At 38.8% G+C, this 20,806-nt stretch overlaps 2 protein-coding genes across 4 annotated transcripts in view; both read left to right on the top strand.

Moving 5' to 3' along the window:
* Positions 1-20,806, top strand: part of Grip (Glutamate receptor interacting protein) — a 377,891-nt gene that overhangs the window by 271,173 nt on the left and 85,912 nt on the right. Inside the window, exon 1 of one of the 3 annotated variants that reach the window (XM_069498724.1) lies at positions 16,504-17,165. The exons of the other annotated variants lie outside the window; for them this stretch is intronic. Coding sequence (XP_069354825.1) covers positions 17,051-17,165 — 115 coding nt within the window. The 5' untranslated portion in view covers positions 16,504-17,050. Of the gene's footprint in view, positions 1-16,503; positions 17,166-20,806 lie in introns of those variants that run through there. 3 annotated transcript variants of the gene reach the window in all.
* Positions 9,096-10,647, top strand: LOC138402405 (uncharacterized). The gene has a single exon (XM_069498800.1). The coding sequence runs from the start codon at positions 9,280-9,282 to the stop codon at positions 10,462-10,464; it is 1,185 nt and encodes a 394-aa protein (XP_069354901.1). The 5' UTR covers positions 9,096-9,279; the 3' UTR covers positions 10,465-10,647.

The following is a 20,806-nucleotide window of genomic DNA, read 5'->3' as shown; positions in this document are numbered from 1 at the left end:
AAGGTATATTTCTTGGGTCGCGTAATCAAGAGAGCCCAGGTTGATTAGACCAAAGAGCATCACACAACGCCAAGGCACTTCGACACCAAGATAGCATTTGGCTCGCGACTCTACTGCAACCTTTACGTTTAATGTAGACCCAACTAAAGTTAAGCATGGCAAATTAATGTTGATCAAGAAATTAAAACAAATTTGATAGGATCAAAAGTAAAATTAATTATTTTACTTTTGATCGTTGAACGTTGCTTTATAAATAGGAGTTCCCTTTACATTTCTATGGTACCGTATATCTATGTTTTTTTTTCATAAGTAATATAACGCCTGCAAAAAATACAGTAATGCTCTTTATACACGTCCGTATTATAAAGTAATATATGGACCTCCTTTGTGAATATAACATAATATATTACACGCGAAATATATTATGTAAATGTGCTCCACATTGGACTAAAAGAGCTCGGGCCTGTTTTAGCGCGTTACACTTATAAATCAGGTTTATGTAAACGTTTTAGGGGAGAAAAGTTCAAGATATGTGGTATGAGAGATTGGAATAACGGTAGTTAAATGTAGCGTATCTTTGTTATTCGTTGAGACTTTATATAGAGGTTACGGTAACTTCTAAATAATTTAACAAAGCTGAATTAGTAGCCGTCGAATCCAACTCGGTTGGGCAGCGTTCAGGAAGCTTCGAGATGTCTTCTTGTCCAAAGTGCTTGAAGACCAAAGTCTTCGAACAGTGCGTGTTGCTAGTGATCACATATAGATCCGAGACATGGTCGCTAACTATGGGCCTCATAAGAAAGCTCAGAATCACTCAGCGGGCGATGGAGAGAACTATGCTTGGAGTTTCTCTACGTGATCAAATCAGAAATGAGGAGATCCGTAGGAGAACTAGAGTAACCGACATAGCTTAACGAGTTGCGAAGCTGAAGTGGCAATGGGCAGGGCACATAATAAATTTCGGACAACCGATAGATGTTGGGGTGCCAAGAATGGCGACCTCGCACCGGAAGGCGCAACGTTAGAAGACGTCTATCGGTTGATGATGATGTATATGTATAAAAATATCTAGATACAATTCTTGGCTGCTTTAATATCCAGAACTGATCGTCTAATAGACCCCTAACAGTGTTGCTGTAAATAATTTGCATGTATTTTCTAGTCAAAGCATCTATGTTTACAGATTACATACTCCAAACTTTGAGGAACACTGGCAATATCTCATCAAGCGTATTAACATAGCAAAAGCTGGAACTTTGTTTACGAAAAGAGCTTAAAAAAGTCGCGGAAAAGCGGAAAAAATTTACAGGCTTTGCGAACGACAAGCTCTCGAAGCGTGCACGATAAAACTGATGACAATAATAAATTTCCACTTGTAATGAACTCTATTCACTTGGGATAGAGAGTAAAATCATATAACACAAGTGCATATTTGATTTTGTAATAGCTTATGATATTAGGGTGCTGTTACAGCGCGTGCTAAAATTATAGGGTTGAAACTTCGTTAGCGATCATGGCCTTAGGCGTATGATTTAGCTACACTTGACAGAGGGGTTGAAATAGGGGTTGAAACATAAAAAAGAACAAGTATTCTACCTCCAGGCATTTTCGTTCATCCGGATTTTTCATGAAACATGAATATATAAAAAAGTATAAAACATAATCTCGTTTGTGATCGGTTGGTGACTCAAAATGGTTAACGCTCACTGAGATTTTTATCTCTCTGATTTGTATGGGATTACGTAATAGAGACATCCCTATATTAACTTCTTTCCGTGGATAGTGTTTAGCCATATACAGGGTGTAACCAGAACGCTGGCAAAAACGAAGACAGGTTATAGTACTGATGATTACTGATATGATACCTACCACAAAAAAAAATTGTAAAAGTTTACGATATATTGCAAATAAAACATCTAACTGACGAGGGCAACGAACTGTTACACCCCTTAACTGTACCCAAAAGAGCTGATGACAGACCGACTCTGACTTGACCGCCGGTGGATAAGGTAGCTTTCCCAGTCAGTCCGTGCTAGACCTCTGAAGAGGGTAAACGTCTCTTGACTCTTCCAAATATCCGTGTTCTATTCCTAGTTTATTTTATTTTTCAAGTTTAATTGATTAATTAAAGTGTATTTCTTTTAGTTATTAAATAAATCTTTTTTTAAAAACATTTTCGAAAGAACCCTTATAACATTGGTGGCAGCGTAAAGGGATACAAATTAATATCCCTGGACCCTCTGTGTAAATCAGTGACAAAGTGAACTAATTACTATATCAAAGTGTCAAACGTGAAGTGAAACTATTACAGTGTTAGTAACATATGTGCTACTCTGTGTCCCTCTGTGTCCCTCTGTGTACCTCTGTGCCCTCTGTGTCCTGTCGAGGAATCTACCACTGAGCCATCGGGGCATCCGCAATCCCCGAAATGCAAGCGTCGCTGATCGCCGTTATCGCCGCCCACGTATTAATGTGAGTCGAGCTTGTTATTCAAAGACAATACATTTGAACTCGTCTTATCTCAAACATAAACAAATCCGTCTGGCCTCATATCAAATATGCCTTTCGATGTCAAGAGCCCAGAATCCGCTGAGCAATCTCCGGTCTTACAGAAGATAACAGTGAAACAGTCAAATATCGAGATGGAACTAAATGTGTTATTCAAGTTTGTGAAACCATACGATGGGTGCCGTGAAACTCTCAATTCATTCCTCATAAATTGCGACAATGCTATTTCACTTGCCAGTGATGTACAAAAACCTATTTTGCTTAAGTTCATACTATGTCAGCTAAAAGGGAAGGCGGAAATTGCTTGCTCCATAAAAGATTTCACCTGCTGGTTGCAATTAAAAAATTTCCTTAAGGAACAATTCTGTGAGAGGAAACATTACTCACACCTGCTAGCAGACCTACAGGAGAGCAAGCAAAGCCCGCTCGAGAATGTTAGCCAATTCGCGCTTAAGGTGGAGACTTGCCTGTCACAACTCCTAACGGAGATTTCACTAACTAATGCCGAATCGGTTCAGTTAGCCGGTCGGTCTGCAGCCATGGAGGATCTCGCCCTCCATCATTTCACAATGGGTTTACTCCCTCGCATATCCACGATAGTGAGATGCAGGTCTCCAAGAACCTTGAACGAAGCCATTAATATAGCTGTATCCGAGGAGCGTATTCAACAGACTCTGTATAGGAGGTCCCAGCCCGCTGAAAACAAAGGTAATAAACCTAGAAATTCATTTACGCCCCTTCCAAGGCCGAACTTTGCGCAACGGCCCACTTACTCTCAAACCAATGACATGCCTGCTAAATCCCCGGTAATTTGCCGATACTGCAAAGCCGAAGGTCACATTTTATTGAATTGCAAGAAACGAGAATACAATAATAGCCGTTCTCGCAACTTTCAGGCGCAAGCCCCTGCTCGTAATCCCAACTCATTCTCTAGGCCAGGCCCCAGTCGTGTAAATTTCACGCAAGAAGAGAATATCGAATCTCGTGATGAGGTGGACTCCGGCTCTGAGAACGAGTATTCTCCAAATCATTTAAACGAATAAAGGTCCCGTCTTGGTGCCGTACGGGACACCAAAAATTTAAAATCGATGCCAAACCCTCTGTATCCATGTCAAAATCCTATGCATCCGTGTTGAGACACTCTGCACCCGTGACAAATATCTCCGTATCCGTGTCAAAACCCTCCGTGTCTGTGTCACGACCCTCTGTATCCGTGCCAAAACCATCTGTATCCGTGTCAAAACCCTCCGTGTCTGTGTCACGACCCTCCGTGTCCGTGTCACGACCCTCCGTGTCTGTGTCAAAACCCTCTGTATCCAAATCAGGAACCTCTGTATCCGTGAAGAAAACCTCTGTATCCGACTCGAAACCCTCTGTATCTGTAAATGAAACCTCTGTATCCGAGTCAAGAACCTCTGTATCCGTGAAGAAAACCTCTGTATCCGACTCGAAACCCTCTGTATCTGTGAAAAAAACCTCTGTATCCGAGTCGAAACCCTCTGTATCTGTGAATAAAACCTCTGTATCCGAGTCGAAACCCTCTGTATCTGTGAAAAAAACCTCTGTATCCGAGCCGAAACCCTCTGTATCTGTGAATAAAACCTCTGTATCCGAGTCGAAACTCTCTGTATCTGTGAATAAAACCCCTGTATCCGAGTTAGAACCCTCTGTATCCGTGAAGAAAACTTCCGTATCCGATTCGAAACCCTCCGTGTCCGTGAAGAAATCTTCTGGATCTGTGAACACAACCTCTGCATTCGTGACAAAACCCTCCGTATCCGCCTCGCAAGCGAAAATCCAGTCTGAAGTTCGAAGTGAAGGATTCAGACCTTCCAAATCCGATTCTAAATCCCAGAATTCCAATCCTGTAAAAGATTCAAAGTCAGACGCCGTTAAAGGTAATAAAGTTTTTGAAATTACTGCTAATCCTGCAAAAATATTGCTCCCTCATGTCCTCGTCAAATCCTCTGTTTCAGATATACCTCTTTCATTACTCATTGATTCAGGTTCAGCAATTAGTCTCATTAAATATGACTCCATCCAAACGTATCTCACTCTTATCAGAGAGCCAATTAACCTAAAAGGAATAGATCCTGGTCAAGAGTCAACAAAGACCATGGGCCACTTTAATTTAAAATTACAACTCCTGGACTCCAAACAAAAACCAATCAGCTACAAATTCCATGTCGTAAGAGAAATTGACTTACCTTATGACGGCATAATCGGAACCGATATGCTAAACGCTTTTGGATGTAACATTAATTACACTAAGAACACTCTAAGAATCAATGATGTAAATATAAAATTACTATTCCACGAACCTGTATATAACATCCCTCCAAGATCTGAAATGGTCATCGAATGCTCTGTCTCAAATCCAGAAATAAAAGAAGGTATTATACAAGACCAAAAACTGGTCAAGGATCTCCTGGTAGCCAATTGCCTAGTCAAGGTCAAAAAGAATAATAGAATAAACTTGACTGTAGTTAATACATCAGAATCGTCTATATCCGTAAATTCCAACTTAAATTTTACTCTGAGTCCAGTAGAAGAACTCCAAACATGTCCTGATCAACAACCTCATTTGCATCCCGTTAATAATATCCAATATCAAGATTCTTACCGCCGTACCCAGGAAGTTCTGAACCAACTCAGAACGTCGCATTTAAATTCAGAAGAAGTAAATGCTCTATACAATCTCTGTTCCGAGTACTCCGACATCTTCCACCTTCCAAGTGAGAAGTTAACATACACTAATGCACTAAAGCATTCTATAAAAACCACATCTCAGAATCCAATTCATGCCAAATCCTATCGATTTCCTGAAATCCACAAAGCTGAAGTAAAGAAACAAGTTGACCAAATGCTATCTCAGGGAATAATAGAACCTTCCAACTCTCCATGGTCAGCCCCCATATGGGTGGTCCCTAAAAAGTTAGATTCGTCTGGTCAAAGAAAATGGCGTATTGTCATTGACTATCGTCAACTCAATGACGTGACCATAGGAGATACCTACCCAATACCTCAAATCAATGAAATTCTTGACCAACTTGGTTCCAGTAAATATTTCAGTACTCTAGATCTCGCCTCTGGTTTTCACCAAATCCTTGTAGAAGAAGAAGATAAAGCAAAAACTGCTTTCTCAGTCCCTGAAGGTCACTATCAATTCACTCGTATGCCATTTGGGCTCAAAAACGCCCCTTCCACATTCCAGAGATTAATGAACTCGACTCTATCCGGTCTCCAAGGAACACGATGTTTTGTGTACCTGGATGACATTGTCCTTTACGGTTATGACCTTGATCAAGCCATAAATAACCTACAATGTGTTTTCCAACGTCTAAGAGAATACAACCTTAAGTTGCAACCTGACAAGTGCGAGTTCCTGAGGCGAGAAGTCGCCTACCTTGGCCATATAATTACAGAACAAGGCGTAAAACCTAATCCTGAAAAGATAGAAGCCGTGACCAACTTTCCAAGACCGGAAACCCCGAAACACATAAAATCCTTCCTTGGTCTAGTTTCATACTACCGTAGATTTATTCCAGATTTCTCGAAAATTGCCAAACCACTGACTCATTTACTAAGAAAAGATACTCCCTTTGATTGGCAAAATCAACAACAAGTAGCCTTTGATGAGCTAAAAACTAAACTCACCTCTGCTCCTGTCTTGATTTATCCAGACTTTACAAAGCCATTTATCCTAACATGTGATGCCTCAAATCACGCAATAGGCTCAGTACTCTCCCAAGGTCCCATAGGCAGGGAAAGACCAATTGCCTACGCTTCTAGGACACTAAATAAAAGTGAATGTAATTACAGCACTACGGAGAAGGAACTCCTTGCTATAATATTTGGCTGTAAAACCTTCCGGCCTTATCTATATGGCCGTAAATTCCAGATTGTAACTGACCATCGCCCATTAAAATGGCTTTTTAATCACAAAGATCCATCCAGCAAACTCCAAAGATGGAGACTCAAACTCGAAGAATATGAATATGAGATAGTATACAGAAAAGGTAGACTCAATTCGGCAGCTGATGCCCTGTCTCGATATCCATCTGATTTTCTAAACCCTGTGAATGCAATCAATACTGACGATGCTCGTGGAGAAGATAACTTACCTCCACTAAATATAATTGCTGACCCAATAGAACAGCTGGGTGATGAACAGCTTATTCCGAGTCCATTGAGTGTTGATCTAGGCTCATTATCTCCGATTCCTTTTGAACATATAGATTTCGATCTCCCTGGCACTTCTTCGAATCATGAACCAGAAAGGGATATTGTTAATAACCCTGAAATTGTACTAAACCCGTCTACTTCAAACGACCTGCCCGTTCTAAATCCTTTAGACCTAGATCTCAGCCTTCCAAACTCTCCGTTTAATCCTGAAACCCTACTAAATCCTACTAATCCCAACCGTGGACATTTACCTGTTAATATACCAAATCCTGCTAATACATCCGGTGATTCCTATTCTGATTATCTGAAAGCAATGTCAAATAAAAATTATAAATATAATACCACAATTCACGAATATGCCAATAAATTGCTATCTTCCGATTCCAAAATAATTATTGTTCCTACTTCAATTGACCTAGACGAAACAAATCCAAACGTCGAAGAAATTCTCGCCAACAACAACGACAACAGTGAATTCCTAAATAGGGAAAGATCACTTCATTCATTCATAACTCTGGAGTCAGGCGATAAACACTACTATTTCCTTTTCGCCAAGGTGCACTACTTCGACGATATAACTTATCCTGAGTTATATAAAACTCTACAAAATCTCCGAAATGAATTGCTCTTACAACCTGAGAGTCCTAATGAAATTTCAATATCTGATTTCAAAGACCCTTTCGTAAAATTATCCTATACTAAACTATATAACATCCTGGCCTACCTATTCCATAACACTCACATTACCATCAAAATTTATAGGAATACCCTAATATATCCGACCCCTAGTGAAATCCCCACTATACTTAGGGAAAATCACGATCTACCCATTGCGGGTCATGTGGGTTCTACAAGAATGTTAAACCGAATTAAAGAAAGGTATAGCTGGAAGAACATGAGGTCAGATATAGAGAACTATGTTAGAAAATGTACTCAATGCCAATCCAACAAGGCACTACGCCAGATCAACAGGGCCCCAATGCAAATCACGTCAACATCCACTGCACCCTTCGAAAGAATCAGTCTGGACATTGTGGGTCCACTACCAGAAGCTGGTAGAATCTCCTTGAAGTACATACTCACCTTGCAAGACGATTTGACCAAATTCTCTACAGCTTATCCCATTACTAACATCACTGCAGAAGAATGTCTAGAATGTCTTGTTCATTTCATCTCCCTTTTTGGGTTGCCCAAAATGATCCTAACGGACCAGGGCACTAACTTCACCGCCGAACTCTTTAAAGAAACCTGTAAATTCCTAAAAATCAAACAGATTTGGTCTTCACCTTATCATCCCCAAACTCAAGGCGCTCTTGAGCGGAGCCATTCAACCATTAAGGAATACCTTAAATCCTTCGTAAATGAAAACCAATCAGACTGGCACAAATATATCTATACTGCCATCCTAGCTTACAATACCAATGTCCATTGTACTACCAAGTTCTCTCCACATGAATTATTATTTGGCCAAAAACCCTATTTCCCGAACTCTCTTTTTGAACCCAATCCATCAGGGACCTATCACGAATATATTAAAATGCTTCATCACCGATTAAAACTATCACGTGAAAAAGCCCTGGAATACATCACGAAATCCAAAGAAAGATCCAAGCAGTATTATGACAGACATTCCCGTCCAGTTGAATACAAAGTAGGTGACATGGTTTATGTAAAGAACCACGTACGCCTACGTAAAGCTCTTTCACCAGTATGGAAGGGACCATATAAAGTAATTAAGGTCCACGGTAACCATACACTTTCCGTTTTAATTAACCGACGTCATGTTAAACAACACTATGACGAAATAAAGTTGGCAACAACTTAATTAGGTTAAGTTCAGTAAATTAAGTTAGTTAAGTTTGTTATATTAAGCCTAGTTTAGTACTTACATATTTTAAATTTAAATTTAAGTAAAATATATACAAAATAGACATATATATATATATATATATTTATATTTCCAGTCCAGCGGTATTATGTCAAGGCATAAGGCACGATGGCTACATCGAGCAGATTACAAGCAGTCCTGGAATTCATTTCAACCCAATAGGTTCAATTAAATTAGTTAATGATTATTTACATGTAGTTATACCCATAGAGTTAGAATATATAGAACCCCACATTGAGAACATCAATAGTGTTCTACATACATCCCAGCATCTTTGCACAAAAAGTAATACATTAACCGGTCTTGAATGTCAGAATATATTCCAACCACTCATTCCCATGCTCGAAGATTTAACACGGGACTACCATTCTTTATCGCATCTGATTTCATCCAGAAGTAAAAGGTCAGCATGGATACCTGGTATCGGTATCATTTTTAAACACATCTTCGGTACCATGGACGAAGATGATGCAATCAAATATGGTAACGCTATCCAACAATTAAAAAACAATGATAAAAAATTACTAAATTTAGTTAAAGAAAACATTCTTATCTCCAAGACAGCTATAATTAACTTTAATGAGACCCTAATCGAAATTAACAAGAACGAAAAACGTCTTAATGACGTTGTCGAAAATTTGACGTCACACATTAACAATGTGACTATTATCACGAATTCAATTCTGATCAAGACCACCATGCAAGAAGTGTTTAGTGCGCTCCAAGCAAGTTTATTAAGTTTATCCTATAAACTAGAAGATATTGTAAACTCTATCTTATTCGCAAAAACCAATACATTACATCCGTCCGTTATAACACCGAAGGACCTGTATAATGAATTGGTTGCCAATGTAAAACACCTACCGAAATTCTCGGAATTCCCTGTAAATTTAGAGCTGTATAATATACACATAATAATCAAACTGTCAGAAATAATATCGTGCATTTTAGATAATAAGTTGGTATACACAATTAAGATTCCCCTAGTCCTAATTTCTCCTTTCAACCTGTACAAAGTCATTCCTATCCCTGTAGCACATAACGCTAGGACACCTAACTCATTTGCCCTTATCATACCTTCAGCATCCTACATTGCCATGAGCAGGGACAAATCAGAATATTGTACCTTTAACGATCTAAATAGTAAATGTAAACTTATAGTTAAGAATTCGTATATATGTAATGAAGTTGCTAAATTTAATATTTTGAATGAGCCGATATGTGAAACGGAAATAATCACCAAAGTCATACACTCACTCCCAAACGAATGCAAAATTAATTTTATCTCAGGCACTGTCCATATTTGGCAAGACATTGGAAACAACCAATGGGTTTTTACCCATTCTGAACCAACAAAACTACACATTGACTGCGAAAATGAAAACCTGGATACTATCCTACTTGGCACAGGGATAATAACTCTAAAACCAAGATGCAATGGTTATTGCAAAAACACAAAACTCATTGGTACAACCAACCTTACAATTAAAATAAATAAAATATTTTCAGACTTTAATTTAATTAATGACACTTGCTGCAACCTTACAACATTTAATAAATTGAATCTCACTTCACCCTTAAAACCTCCTTATTCTCAGATCAACTCTGATAATTTTATGAAATTAAATATTAGAGCAAACGACGCTCTAACTCTATTAAAAGAATTAGAATCCCAGACTAACACCGAATCAATACCGACTCATTCTATAATTTCATATGTTTTTATAAGTTTTTGTATAGTATTTGTATTATACTACTTTTGTAACAAGAGATGTTTAACCTTTTACTCAAAATACAGAGTAACCTCTTCCCCTAGCAATACAGACAACCCGGACAGCAACAACGACATCCCTCTTTCTGAACCACGCTTGAGAATTGTTTAAGTTGGTAAACTTCGCCTACAACGCGCAAGTTTACACTTAAGCGGGGGGCTGTTACACCCCTTAACTGTACCCAAAAGAGCTGATGACAGACCGACTCTGACTTGACCGCCGGTGGATAAGGTAGCTTTCCCAGTCAGTCCGTGCTAGACCTCTGAAGAGGGTAAACGTCTCTTGACTCTTCCAAATATCCGTGTTCTATTCCTAGTTTATTTTATTTTTCAAGTTTAATTGATTAATTAAAGTGTATTTCTTTTAGTTATTAAATAAATCTTTTTTTAAAAACATTTTCGAAAGAACCCTTATAACAGAACGTTGCGTAAGTAGAACAATCGGAGTCAATGCCGCATCGTAGGCGGGGCATTGACCCGAGTTTTGCACGCTATGCATTGCGGGTTTGAAAAATTTTAAATCACTAAAACTACGAATTGAGGCAAACGGTTATTGCATTGTGTTAAGGTAGTATAACAATTATTACGCTAAGTTTTTGCTAGCGTTCTGGTTACACCCTGTATAGCGAATCATTATTTGTGTAGCTGCATCCTAAAAGTGGAATAACTCAGAAGCTTTTACGGTGATAACTAATATGGAAGAATCAAGTTTTTCCGCTTTACGGGCGATTGGACGGGGTGTTTTCGTTTGTTACGACGGTTACGACAGTTTCATTTTGAAAAAAAGCTCTAGTTCTGAATATAGAAAGAGCCAGCGCGTGCCAGACCTTCGATATTTTATAAAGGCTAAAAGTTTATCTGCATAATATCGTCCCCAACATACTAGCACAGTTTAACGGGAGGAACGATCAGCGACTATGAAGTTTGGATCATGATGGCTTTATGAGATAACAGGTAATAAACATTGAATTATAATGTTTAGTAAGTACATTTTAACTCAATAGAAATAAATTTGTTTTTTTGTCTTTTTTGTGTTCCATTTAGCAGACAAATAAATGTATTCCAATTTCAGTGTCTCTTAATTTTATCCCTTTAACTAGTCTACCTACCTACCTATCTAATCGTATTTAAAAACACGACAAAGGTGTAAAAAATCTTACTACAAAGTATTAAGTCAAATTTTTTATATATTTTGTTCGGAATAGTATTAGAAATCACGTCATGCATAACCAGACAGTTAGGCTGAGATCTATAGAGCGCACTTTGACTTTACTCAGACTTTAACGACCTCCCTGGCGCAGTGGTGAGCGCTGTGGTCTTGTTAGTGGGAGGTCCCGGGTTCGATTCCTGGCAGGAGTTTGGAATTTTATAATTTCTAAATTTCTGGTCTGGTCTGGTGGGAGGCTTCGGCCGTGGCTAGTTACCACCCTACCGGCAAAGCCGTGCCGCCAAGCGAGTTAGCGTTAGATTTAGTGTAGAAACCAAAGGGGTATGGGTTTAATAAAAACTGCCATACCCCTTCAGGTTAGCCCGCTATCATCTTAGACTGCATCATCACTTACCATCAGGTGAGATTGCAGTCAAGGGCTAACTTGTATCTGAAAACAAAAAAAAACTGGTGACAGAAGGGCTGGCTCATTTTTTGCGCAGCGGATCAGCCTGGCTGTCCAGCGCGGAAATGCAGCCAATATTCTTGGCACCATTCCACGCGGTCATGATTTATATAGTAATTAGATAAGGCTAGCTTTAAGTTTTATTGTATTAAAAAAAAAAAAAAAAAAAAAAAACTTAAGATTGAGTTAAAACGAGACCGATTTATGTGAGAGATATACATCTGTCTCGTTTTAACTCTGACTTAAGTCTAAGCAAAGTCAGAGTGCGCTCTATAGATTTCACCATTAGTGTCGTGGCAAGGCGTCTCTCGCCCTGCCAGATGCTATTAAAGTTTATAACGAAAGATTTTTACACTCTTGTTACCTGTTATCTCCCAAAACCAACACGATCCAAATTTCATAGTCGCTGATCGTTCCTCCCTGTGTTGGAGACAATACGCAGAGAAACTTTCAGCTTTTAAAAAATAACGAAGGTGTGGCACGCGCTGGCGTTTATTCCAGAATATTTGAATATTCGCTCGAGAGGGATAACATATCATCCTGTTTTCCGATTAAATTTATCCCTTTTTTACACGCATCTTCCTCAGAGAGGTTATTGAGTGTATTTTAACACCGATGCAAAAATAATATTTGCTTCCGTTTATCGAGTGGAATTGATATTTGAGCTGAATTTATTTTTATGAGAGGGTTGTTTAATACTACTGGGTTTAGGTATTTAAAAATTCCGTGGGATCATCTAGATTTAGGAATGCAAATCCTTACAACATCATCAGGCTGAGGAGTTGGGTCCTCGAGTACAAAAAGTCTTTACTTGGTAAGTACCTCTAATATTAATTAATAACTGACAGTTTCTACATCCCATCAGTCTTGGTGGTCAGGTAACCTGCAGCATCAGGATGAGGAATTGGAATCTAATTTTTTCATGGGACAATGTCACAAATTTTCTCTATCGATTAAAAAAAATTAAGGACCTCACCAGTAGGGATTTCCACGACATTGGCTGAATTTATGATTTTTTTATTGTTTATTCAGATACATAGAGTCCTTGACTGAAATCTGACCTAGTGGTAAGTGATGATGCAGTCTAAGATCAAAACGGGCTAACCTGGAAGGGGGTACCTATAGCAGTATTTTATTAAACCCACACTAATATAAAAAATGACCTTTTTTTTCTTCATTTTCTTCCGGAGTCTGTTTCCACTTATCCATACTAATAATATATTATAAATGCTAAAGTGTGTCTGTCTGACTGCTAGCCTTTCACAGCCCATCCGCTCAACCGATTTTGACGAAATTTGGTAAAGAGTTTGGTTATATCCCGGGAAAGGACATAAGCCGAAAAATCAAAGAGATCCCACGGTATTTTTAAAAATCCTTAATCTACGCGGATGAAGTAACGGACATCATCTAGTTCATAAGACGTCTGGTACGACTCCCAGCCGGATCACTTGAGATATACGAATTCAATCCTAAATCCAGCAGGCAAACTTTTTTCCCTTATATGTATACCGTACAAAAAATACCGTAACAATCGTTTATTGTTACCTTTCCCATACATTTCCTCTGCACCGTTTAATGTATATACGCCTATCCACTCTGGAACATTTACCTAAGCACTTAGGGATACGTTCTTGACGCCGGGTTTACAATGCTGCAATAAAAGCATTCATTACCGTAACACGAGGAACTGGAGCCACCGATCCGACATTATACCTCGCAGGTAAGGCTAGTCTGAAAACACACGGGAGATAATAAAACGCGACGTTTTTTCAAGCGTTGCATGCTTTTTGTGCACAATTAAAGTTTGTTTATTGCCAAGAGCTTGTCCCTGGACATGTCTGTAGTAGGAACACAGATGGATCCGTTTGCTTCTGGAATGGAGACCACGTACAGGAAAAAGAAACACTGGAAGAGAACCATCTTGTTGGTCCTACGACATCACCAAGCTTGCGGGAAAAACTTGGAGGAGGCTCGCCCAACACCGGGATGAAAAGTGGGAACATGTGAAGGCCTGTGTACGACAATAGATAAATAAAGACTTACAAAGAAGATGGTTTCTTAAATATATAAAAGGAAAAGCTGGCTGACTGACTGACTAATCTATCAACGCACAGCTCAAACTTCTGGACAGATCGGGCTGAAATTTGGCATTCAGATAGCTATAATGACGTAGAAATCCGCTAAGCAATGATTTTTAAAAATGCAACCTCTAAGGGGTAAAATAGGGGTTTGGAATTCATGTTGTCCACACAGACGAAGTCGCGGGCGTAAGCTAGTTCAGTATAAAATTTATTTGTAATATTTTAATTAACTGATATTATGTTTTGTGTTTGCTCACCATGTTATATACTAAACTATACCAAGTAAAGTAGTAAACCACCTTTTCAGGCGTGCACCTGGCTAAACTGAGTCCGTATGTTGCCGAACAACCTTCGTTTCACTCAGTGCTTTGGGACGAGAATGGACGGGACGTGTGGTAGGCTTTAATTACGCTCTCAACGATCTCCCATTATGGCTATGACCAGAGTAACCGTAGTTAATGTATGGCCCGACTTTTGCAGGCTAACTTTTCAGCTAGCCTGAATTTCTACGGTGTCTTTATGAGATTTTGCAAAGTCTCTGGTCTCGATCTCGTTTCGATCGTGTCCTTTAAAAGTTAAGACACGGTAATATTATAGATAATATTACCGTTAAAAAGCTTTTAACCAGAGTAATATTATAGATAATAGTACCGTGGTTAAGAGCTTTTTTATTCAGATACAAGTTACTGCCCTTGACTGCAATCTCATCTGGTGATAAGTGATGATGCAGTGTAAGATAAAAGCGAGCTAATCTGGTAGGGGTATGGCAGTTTTTATTAAACCCATACCCTTTTGGTTTCTACATGGCATCGTAACGGAACGCTAAATCGCTTGGCAGCACGGTTTTGCCGGTATGGTGGTATCTTTCTGATGCAATGCAAAGGTCTTACCTGAAAGATAGAGCGAAGGAGGGTAGGAGGTTTTTAGTCTGAAGGCCGTTGGGCAGCACCCCAAATGGAGTCGGGCATGCCAGTGGTATCCATGAGGATTTTCCTCCTCCCCAAACGAAAAAAAGGGTGGTAACTGGTATTTTAAAACGCATTTAGCATGTCGTACATACATCGATATAAATGACAAGATATGCCGAAGCAAACAAAAGTTTTTCACGGTTTTGGAACCAAATAAATCAGCGCCACCTCTTAGATACTAATGAACGACCCGTTTGAAATCCAGACGTCATTGGTGCTAACTGCTAATAGCACCACCGAGTCGGTGCCATTTTGTTTGTTCAATAGCTCTGTCTATACGAAGTAATTTATAAGTCAATGCGTACATATTATGCTTTTACAGAAGTGTTATTTTTTTGCGATGTTTTTAGTATCTACTAAAGCTAGCTCTTAGTTGGTAAATATTTTGCCTTCTAACCGCCCCTCATTGTAATTCATGTAACTAGGTACTGCGGTGTAGCTCTAAAGCAAGCGCCATCGGACTTGTCTTCACAAAAGTCTCGAGTCTTGAGTCAAGACTCTTGACTCTTGACTAGGAGCAAGGATTTCACACCAAGACGAAACTTAATTTTACAAATTTATTCAAAGTAGGTACTATTGTACACTTTTTGATTATCTGTATAACACTTAGTAGGGGATTTTATGTCTGACCAACGTTGATAGTATTCGAGTGTTAAAAACATTTCCGCGTTATAGTAAATTGGATCTTAACTGCCTTGTTTTAAAGCTCAAGTTTGTTAACACATCTATAGCCAGCGCTCCAAGCGGAAACGTTGCGAAATTAGAATCAGTGGCATTGGAATTTTTACTTTAATTCAAGGCTGTTTAGGTCCATTTTACTTTGACGTTATTGTGTTTCGAATCTCGAATTCTAGCAACGTTGATGAGACGTAAAATCTTATACTAACAGCAGCACTTAGAGTTGCTTAATCGTTACTTAAGGCATTCCTTATCCATACTAATTCATACCTTAAGTAACGATATATTTGAAGAATGTAGAGAATTCTCATTAGCCTATTAACTTGTACATTATACATTAAATTTTATCTATAGACTTTATTTATTATTGCAGATAACCAAACATAAGCATACTGTTCCGATCAGACATGAAAGGGTACCTCCAGCCGTCCATCATAATATTTTATTATCCTAACATTTATATACTACCGTAAACCAAACATTTGTACATGTTGCGTTTTTATATGAATTTATTGCTCCTGCATGCTGTGTTACTCTTTGCGTTCTTTTATTGAGATATCATACAAGGGGAATAATAATTTTTTTGTTGAATACTGCATGCCATTTTGTAGGTTGGGCTTTGTTTTTTAATCATTCGAGGTGCGTTTCAACTGGAAACCGTCATAATATTTGAAATGAGTTAAAACCCGGTTGGTAGATAGTGCTTAATTTGTTCAGTATTTTTAAATTTTTCTTGGATTTCTTTTTTTAACAACTTTTTGGTGGCCGGCATAATCGCCCAAAACTTTATATTTTCCGTTCTTTGGCTCGCTCCTCTTGCCGTTCGCTGCAACACGATGATTTAAGAGCTATGGGTGATTGTTAGGTACCTACCAACCCAAAGAAGCAAAATTATTATTTTTATAGCCTTTATTCTTATGAAACTTTATAGAAAGGTGAAGTCGAGTGAACAAACACGTGTTTCACAATTTTAGGAAATTTTACCTCCCAAAGGGGTTAAATAGTTGAAATTTTTGTATGAAAGTCCGTCATTTTTCAAGTTATAGGTATATCCACGCAGACGAAGTCTGAGGCATCATCTACTTGTCAAATAAAGAAAGGGAACACCGGCGTAACCTAAAATCCAGTCCACTAGACACTTCACTGCCATTAATACCTACTTGTTTATAAATAACAAAAAAATATAGCGGACGTAGCGACGGACGGCGTTCTATATATAACAGACGCGTGCCGACAAAACAACGCATGGAATCGCGCGTCAGACGGCTGCGCGTACGCACGCGCTTGCCAGACGAAGATGGATTTGTGTGTGTCTCTCGTGCTTTCCACTTGTGTTGTGTGTGTTGTGTTGTTGTGAAATGTTCTCCGGCTTCAAGTTGGCGAAGCAGAAGGGGAAAGAGGAGGTCTATTGCTACAGGAGTGTTAAATCCAAGCCCCCAAGGACCCCCGGTTTGTCTCGCAAACATCAAAGACGTAAGTTGGCGGGGTTTTTCAGATTGACGAAAATATATTTTATAACTTTTATTGAGATGTTTACCTAAATACTTAACAGGAAATTCGTGTTAAAAACTAAGTAGTCGACTCGCCCGTCTTCGCCTGGGTAGGCTCACGTATTCCATACCTAGATAACTGAAACATAAACGTTTCTCTTGAATTATTCTAAATGACAAACCAGTATTGAATTGCACTAAAAAAAAGTACCAAAAGAGGATGAGCAGAAATATGTTTTTCGAACTTTCCATTTGTGTTGCGTTATATCTTATAGCTTGACCAGAAAAATGAAAAACCTGCTCTGGGGGGCGCCACGTTTAAATTTGTCTACCTCTACCTCACGAATGAGAAGCTAACGTCTTAACCTGAACCTGAGCTGGGGCCATTTCATCTTGTGCCAAGTGGGTGCAAGAACTCATTTTAGATTTAATTAATTATTAAGTACTTCTTATTATCTACTAACTACTATCTACTAACTATTAATTTTAAGTTTGTTTGTACCTTAGGCATAAGATGAATAAACCAGTTTTCTTTCTTTCTTTCTTTCTTTCTTTCTAACCACTAGGCTATCGCGGCTCAAAAAATATGTTCCTATCTATATCTGATCCCAATTGGGTAGGTAACATAGTCAAAAAAGTTTTCTCAAGGAAATTAGATAAGGAAAAAGATTTATTGCTACAGGAGCATGAAATCCGAACCGCCGAGGACCTCCACTTAGTCGCGGAAACATCAAAGAGCAAGTTGGCGGTAAACACGAGCTAATGAGCTGGTCTACGAAGTTCGGATTAGACGGCTCGTTAATGCGATGTGCCGAATGTGTAGTTAGTCTCGCTTTGTATCAGGGTGTCGTATCTCCTCTGTAGCGTGTCGTATCTCCTTTGGATGTGCGATATTGCGAACTACATGCTGTAATAGGAATCTAGTTGATGTTTGTTACAGGTTACTTATAATGTTACTAGTTTTAGAAAGAAAGAAAGAAAGAAAAGACGTTTATTAATACAAATTATGCCACACATCACAACTTAAAGCTAAGAGCTGGTTTTAGTACATTGAGTATTGACTACCACTGCACCCTTTTGAAGATCAATTATTTATGTTCTAAAAACATTTGGCATTCCAATGCAGCAGAAAATATTAGTTTTTAGGGTTCCGTATCTCAAAAGGAAAAACGGAACCCTTATAGGATCACTTTGTTGTCTGTCTGTCTGTCTGTCTGTCAGTCAAGAAACCTACAGGGTACTTCCCGTTGACCTAGAATCATGAAATTTGGCAGGTAGGTAGATTTTATAGCTGACATTTGGGGAAAAATCTGAAAACCATCAATTTAGGGTTAGATCACACAAAAAACATTGTGGTCATGAACTAATAATTAGTATTTTCAACTTTCGAAGTGAGATAACTATATCAATTATCAAGTGGGGTATCATATGAAAGGTCTTCACCTGTACATTCTAAAACAGAGTTTTTTATTTATTTTTATGTATCATAGTTTTTGAATTACTGTGCAAAATGTCGAAAAAATACGACTGTACTACGGAACCCTCGTTGCGCAAGCCTGACTCGCACTTGGCCGGTTTTTAGCACTTAAGTAGACATAATATTTTGGAAACTAGCTGATTCTAGCGCCTTTGACTTTTCTGGGAAACTATAGATGATGCCGGCGACTTCCGGATTTAGATTTTTTTTGATAAAAACGTAGCTTATAACTAGGCCAATGGACGACCACGCACGCATCAGCTATGGTGCAGAGGTACCTTGCATCCTGGAGATGGATGTAGACTACTTTTATCGTGGAAAATTAAAGATTTCCCACGGAATTTTCATAAAAACGATATTACGCGGACAAAGTTGCTGGTAAATATCATGTAGCGTTAGTATAATTAGGGCATTCCAATAGGATCTTCAATTCGGTTACGTTCAATAAACGTTCGTTTCCTGGGGATATAAATAGGTCGTGTTTGTAAACAACTAATTTTATTGGGCCACCACGTGCCTGCGACCGTCCCAGTGTTTCGATGTTTAACTTTAAACATCGTAAGCGAGTTCTCAAAGATCCACAGTGCAACAAAGTTTAGTATCTACCACCTTTCTACCACCGTACCGCAAGACGCCGGGCGAGTTTCCACCCCTATGTCCTCACTCGTCAACATTCCATCTTCGCGTACCTACGAAACGCTTTGCGTCATCATTCCTTATACGCATGGCTAGGGTCTGGAATACTCTTCCTAGATCTGTGTTTCCTGCCAATTATAATCCGGGTATCTTTAAAACAAGAGTGATTAGGCACCTTCTAGGCACACGCGTTCCATCTTAGGCCACATCATCACTTCCCATCAGGTGTGATCGTGGTCAAGCGTGCGCCTATAATGAATTTAAAAAAAAAAAGTATTCTTCCGAAGGTAGGTATTTCTCGTTTTTCATGAAATATATTGTTCATAATTACAATAATAAGCAAGCAGACTTGTCAAACAGGCAGGCTCTTCAAAATGTGCCAAGCTTTTTTTTCATTCTTGACTAGCTTTTACCCGCATTTTCACTCGTTGGATATAATTGTACCTATAGCCTAGTTGCCCTGGCGGACTTCGTTCCGCCTAACAGTCGATTCAATTTTTTTTATTTTTTCTCTCCGTAAGAACCATCCTCGTACTTCAAGGAATATTATAAAAAAAGAATTAGCGAAATCGGTTCAGCTGTTCTCGAGATTTGCGATGACCAACACATTTAGTGATTCATTTTTATATTATAGAGATAGATTGCACTTAGGAATAATGTAGTACCTATCAGTAAAAGAATTTTCAGAATCGATTAGTTAGTCCCGAAAATTACCCTCTACGTACAAATTAACAAACTGCACATCTTTACCGTAATATTTAGGGTTCCGTACCTCAAAGGGAAAAAGGTAAGGTAAGGAATTTTAAATAATCTCAAATTTGGTGAAGATTCAAAATTATTATACTTGCTTAAAAGTGATAATATCATTTTGTAACCTTTAGTTTCCCGGAAACTAAAATAATAAAAGTTCTCAGTTTAATCATTTCGGAAACATTTTCAAAAAAATTACGCTTTTATGAAAATGTTTACCTACGTTCTTCGATAAACAATATATATTTTTACGAGTACATGTCGATATCTGAAATACAAAATATGTTCAAATATGTACTAACATGGATAAATGAACCGTGGGGATACCCAGAGATTTAAATCTCATCATCTTTTTAGCACCCTCGCGCCAAGCCATCTGGACCGGACGTCGCGGGAGGCCTGCGCCGCTGCAGAGTCCGCTGCCGCGAAGAAACGGGCTAAATATGCCCCTCTTCTGGGGAAATAACTCTTTGTTCCACTGGCGGTGGAGACGTTGGGTTGCTGGGGTGAGGAAGCGAAGGGTTTCGTGCGTGACATCGGCCGTCGTCTAAGGGAAAGAGGTTGCGATCCGCGCTCTGGGGCCTACCTGGCCCAAAGGTTATCCATCGCCATTCAGCGTGGCAATAGTGCCAGCTTAATGGGCACCTTTGGCCCAGGGGCAACCAGGGGCGGACTTTTTGACGACGTTTAATTTTAAGTTTGTATGTTTTATTTTAATATTTTTAAGTAGTTTTAATTTAGATTTAAGTTTATTTAATATA

The sequence above is a fragment of the Maniola hyperantus genome, chromosome 5 (genome assembly GCF_902806685.2).
Source record: "Maniola hyperantus chromosome 5, iAphHyp1.2, whole genome shotgun sequence".
Lineage (NCBI taxonomy): Eukaryota > Metazoa > Arthropoda > Insecta > Lepidoptera > Nymphalidae > Maniola > Maniola hyperantus.
The sequence above is the reverse complement of the archived record's forward strand: the minus strand, read 5'-3'. Positions and strand labels throughout refer to the sequence as shown.

Excerpts from the sequence above, each read along its gene's own strand:
- LOC138402405 (XM_069498800.1), top strand. The coding sequence starts at position 9,280 with ATGCAAGAAGTGTTTAGTGCGCTCCAAGCAAGTTTATTAAGTTTATCC.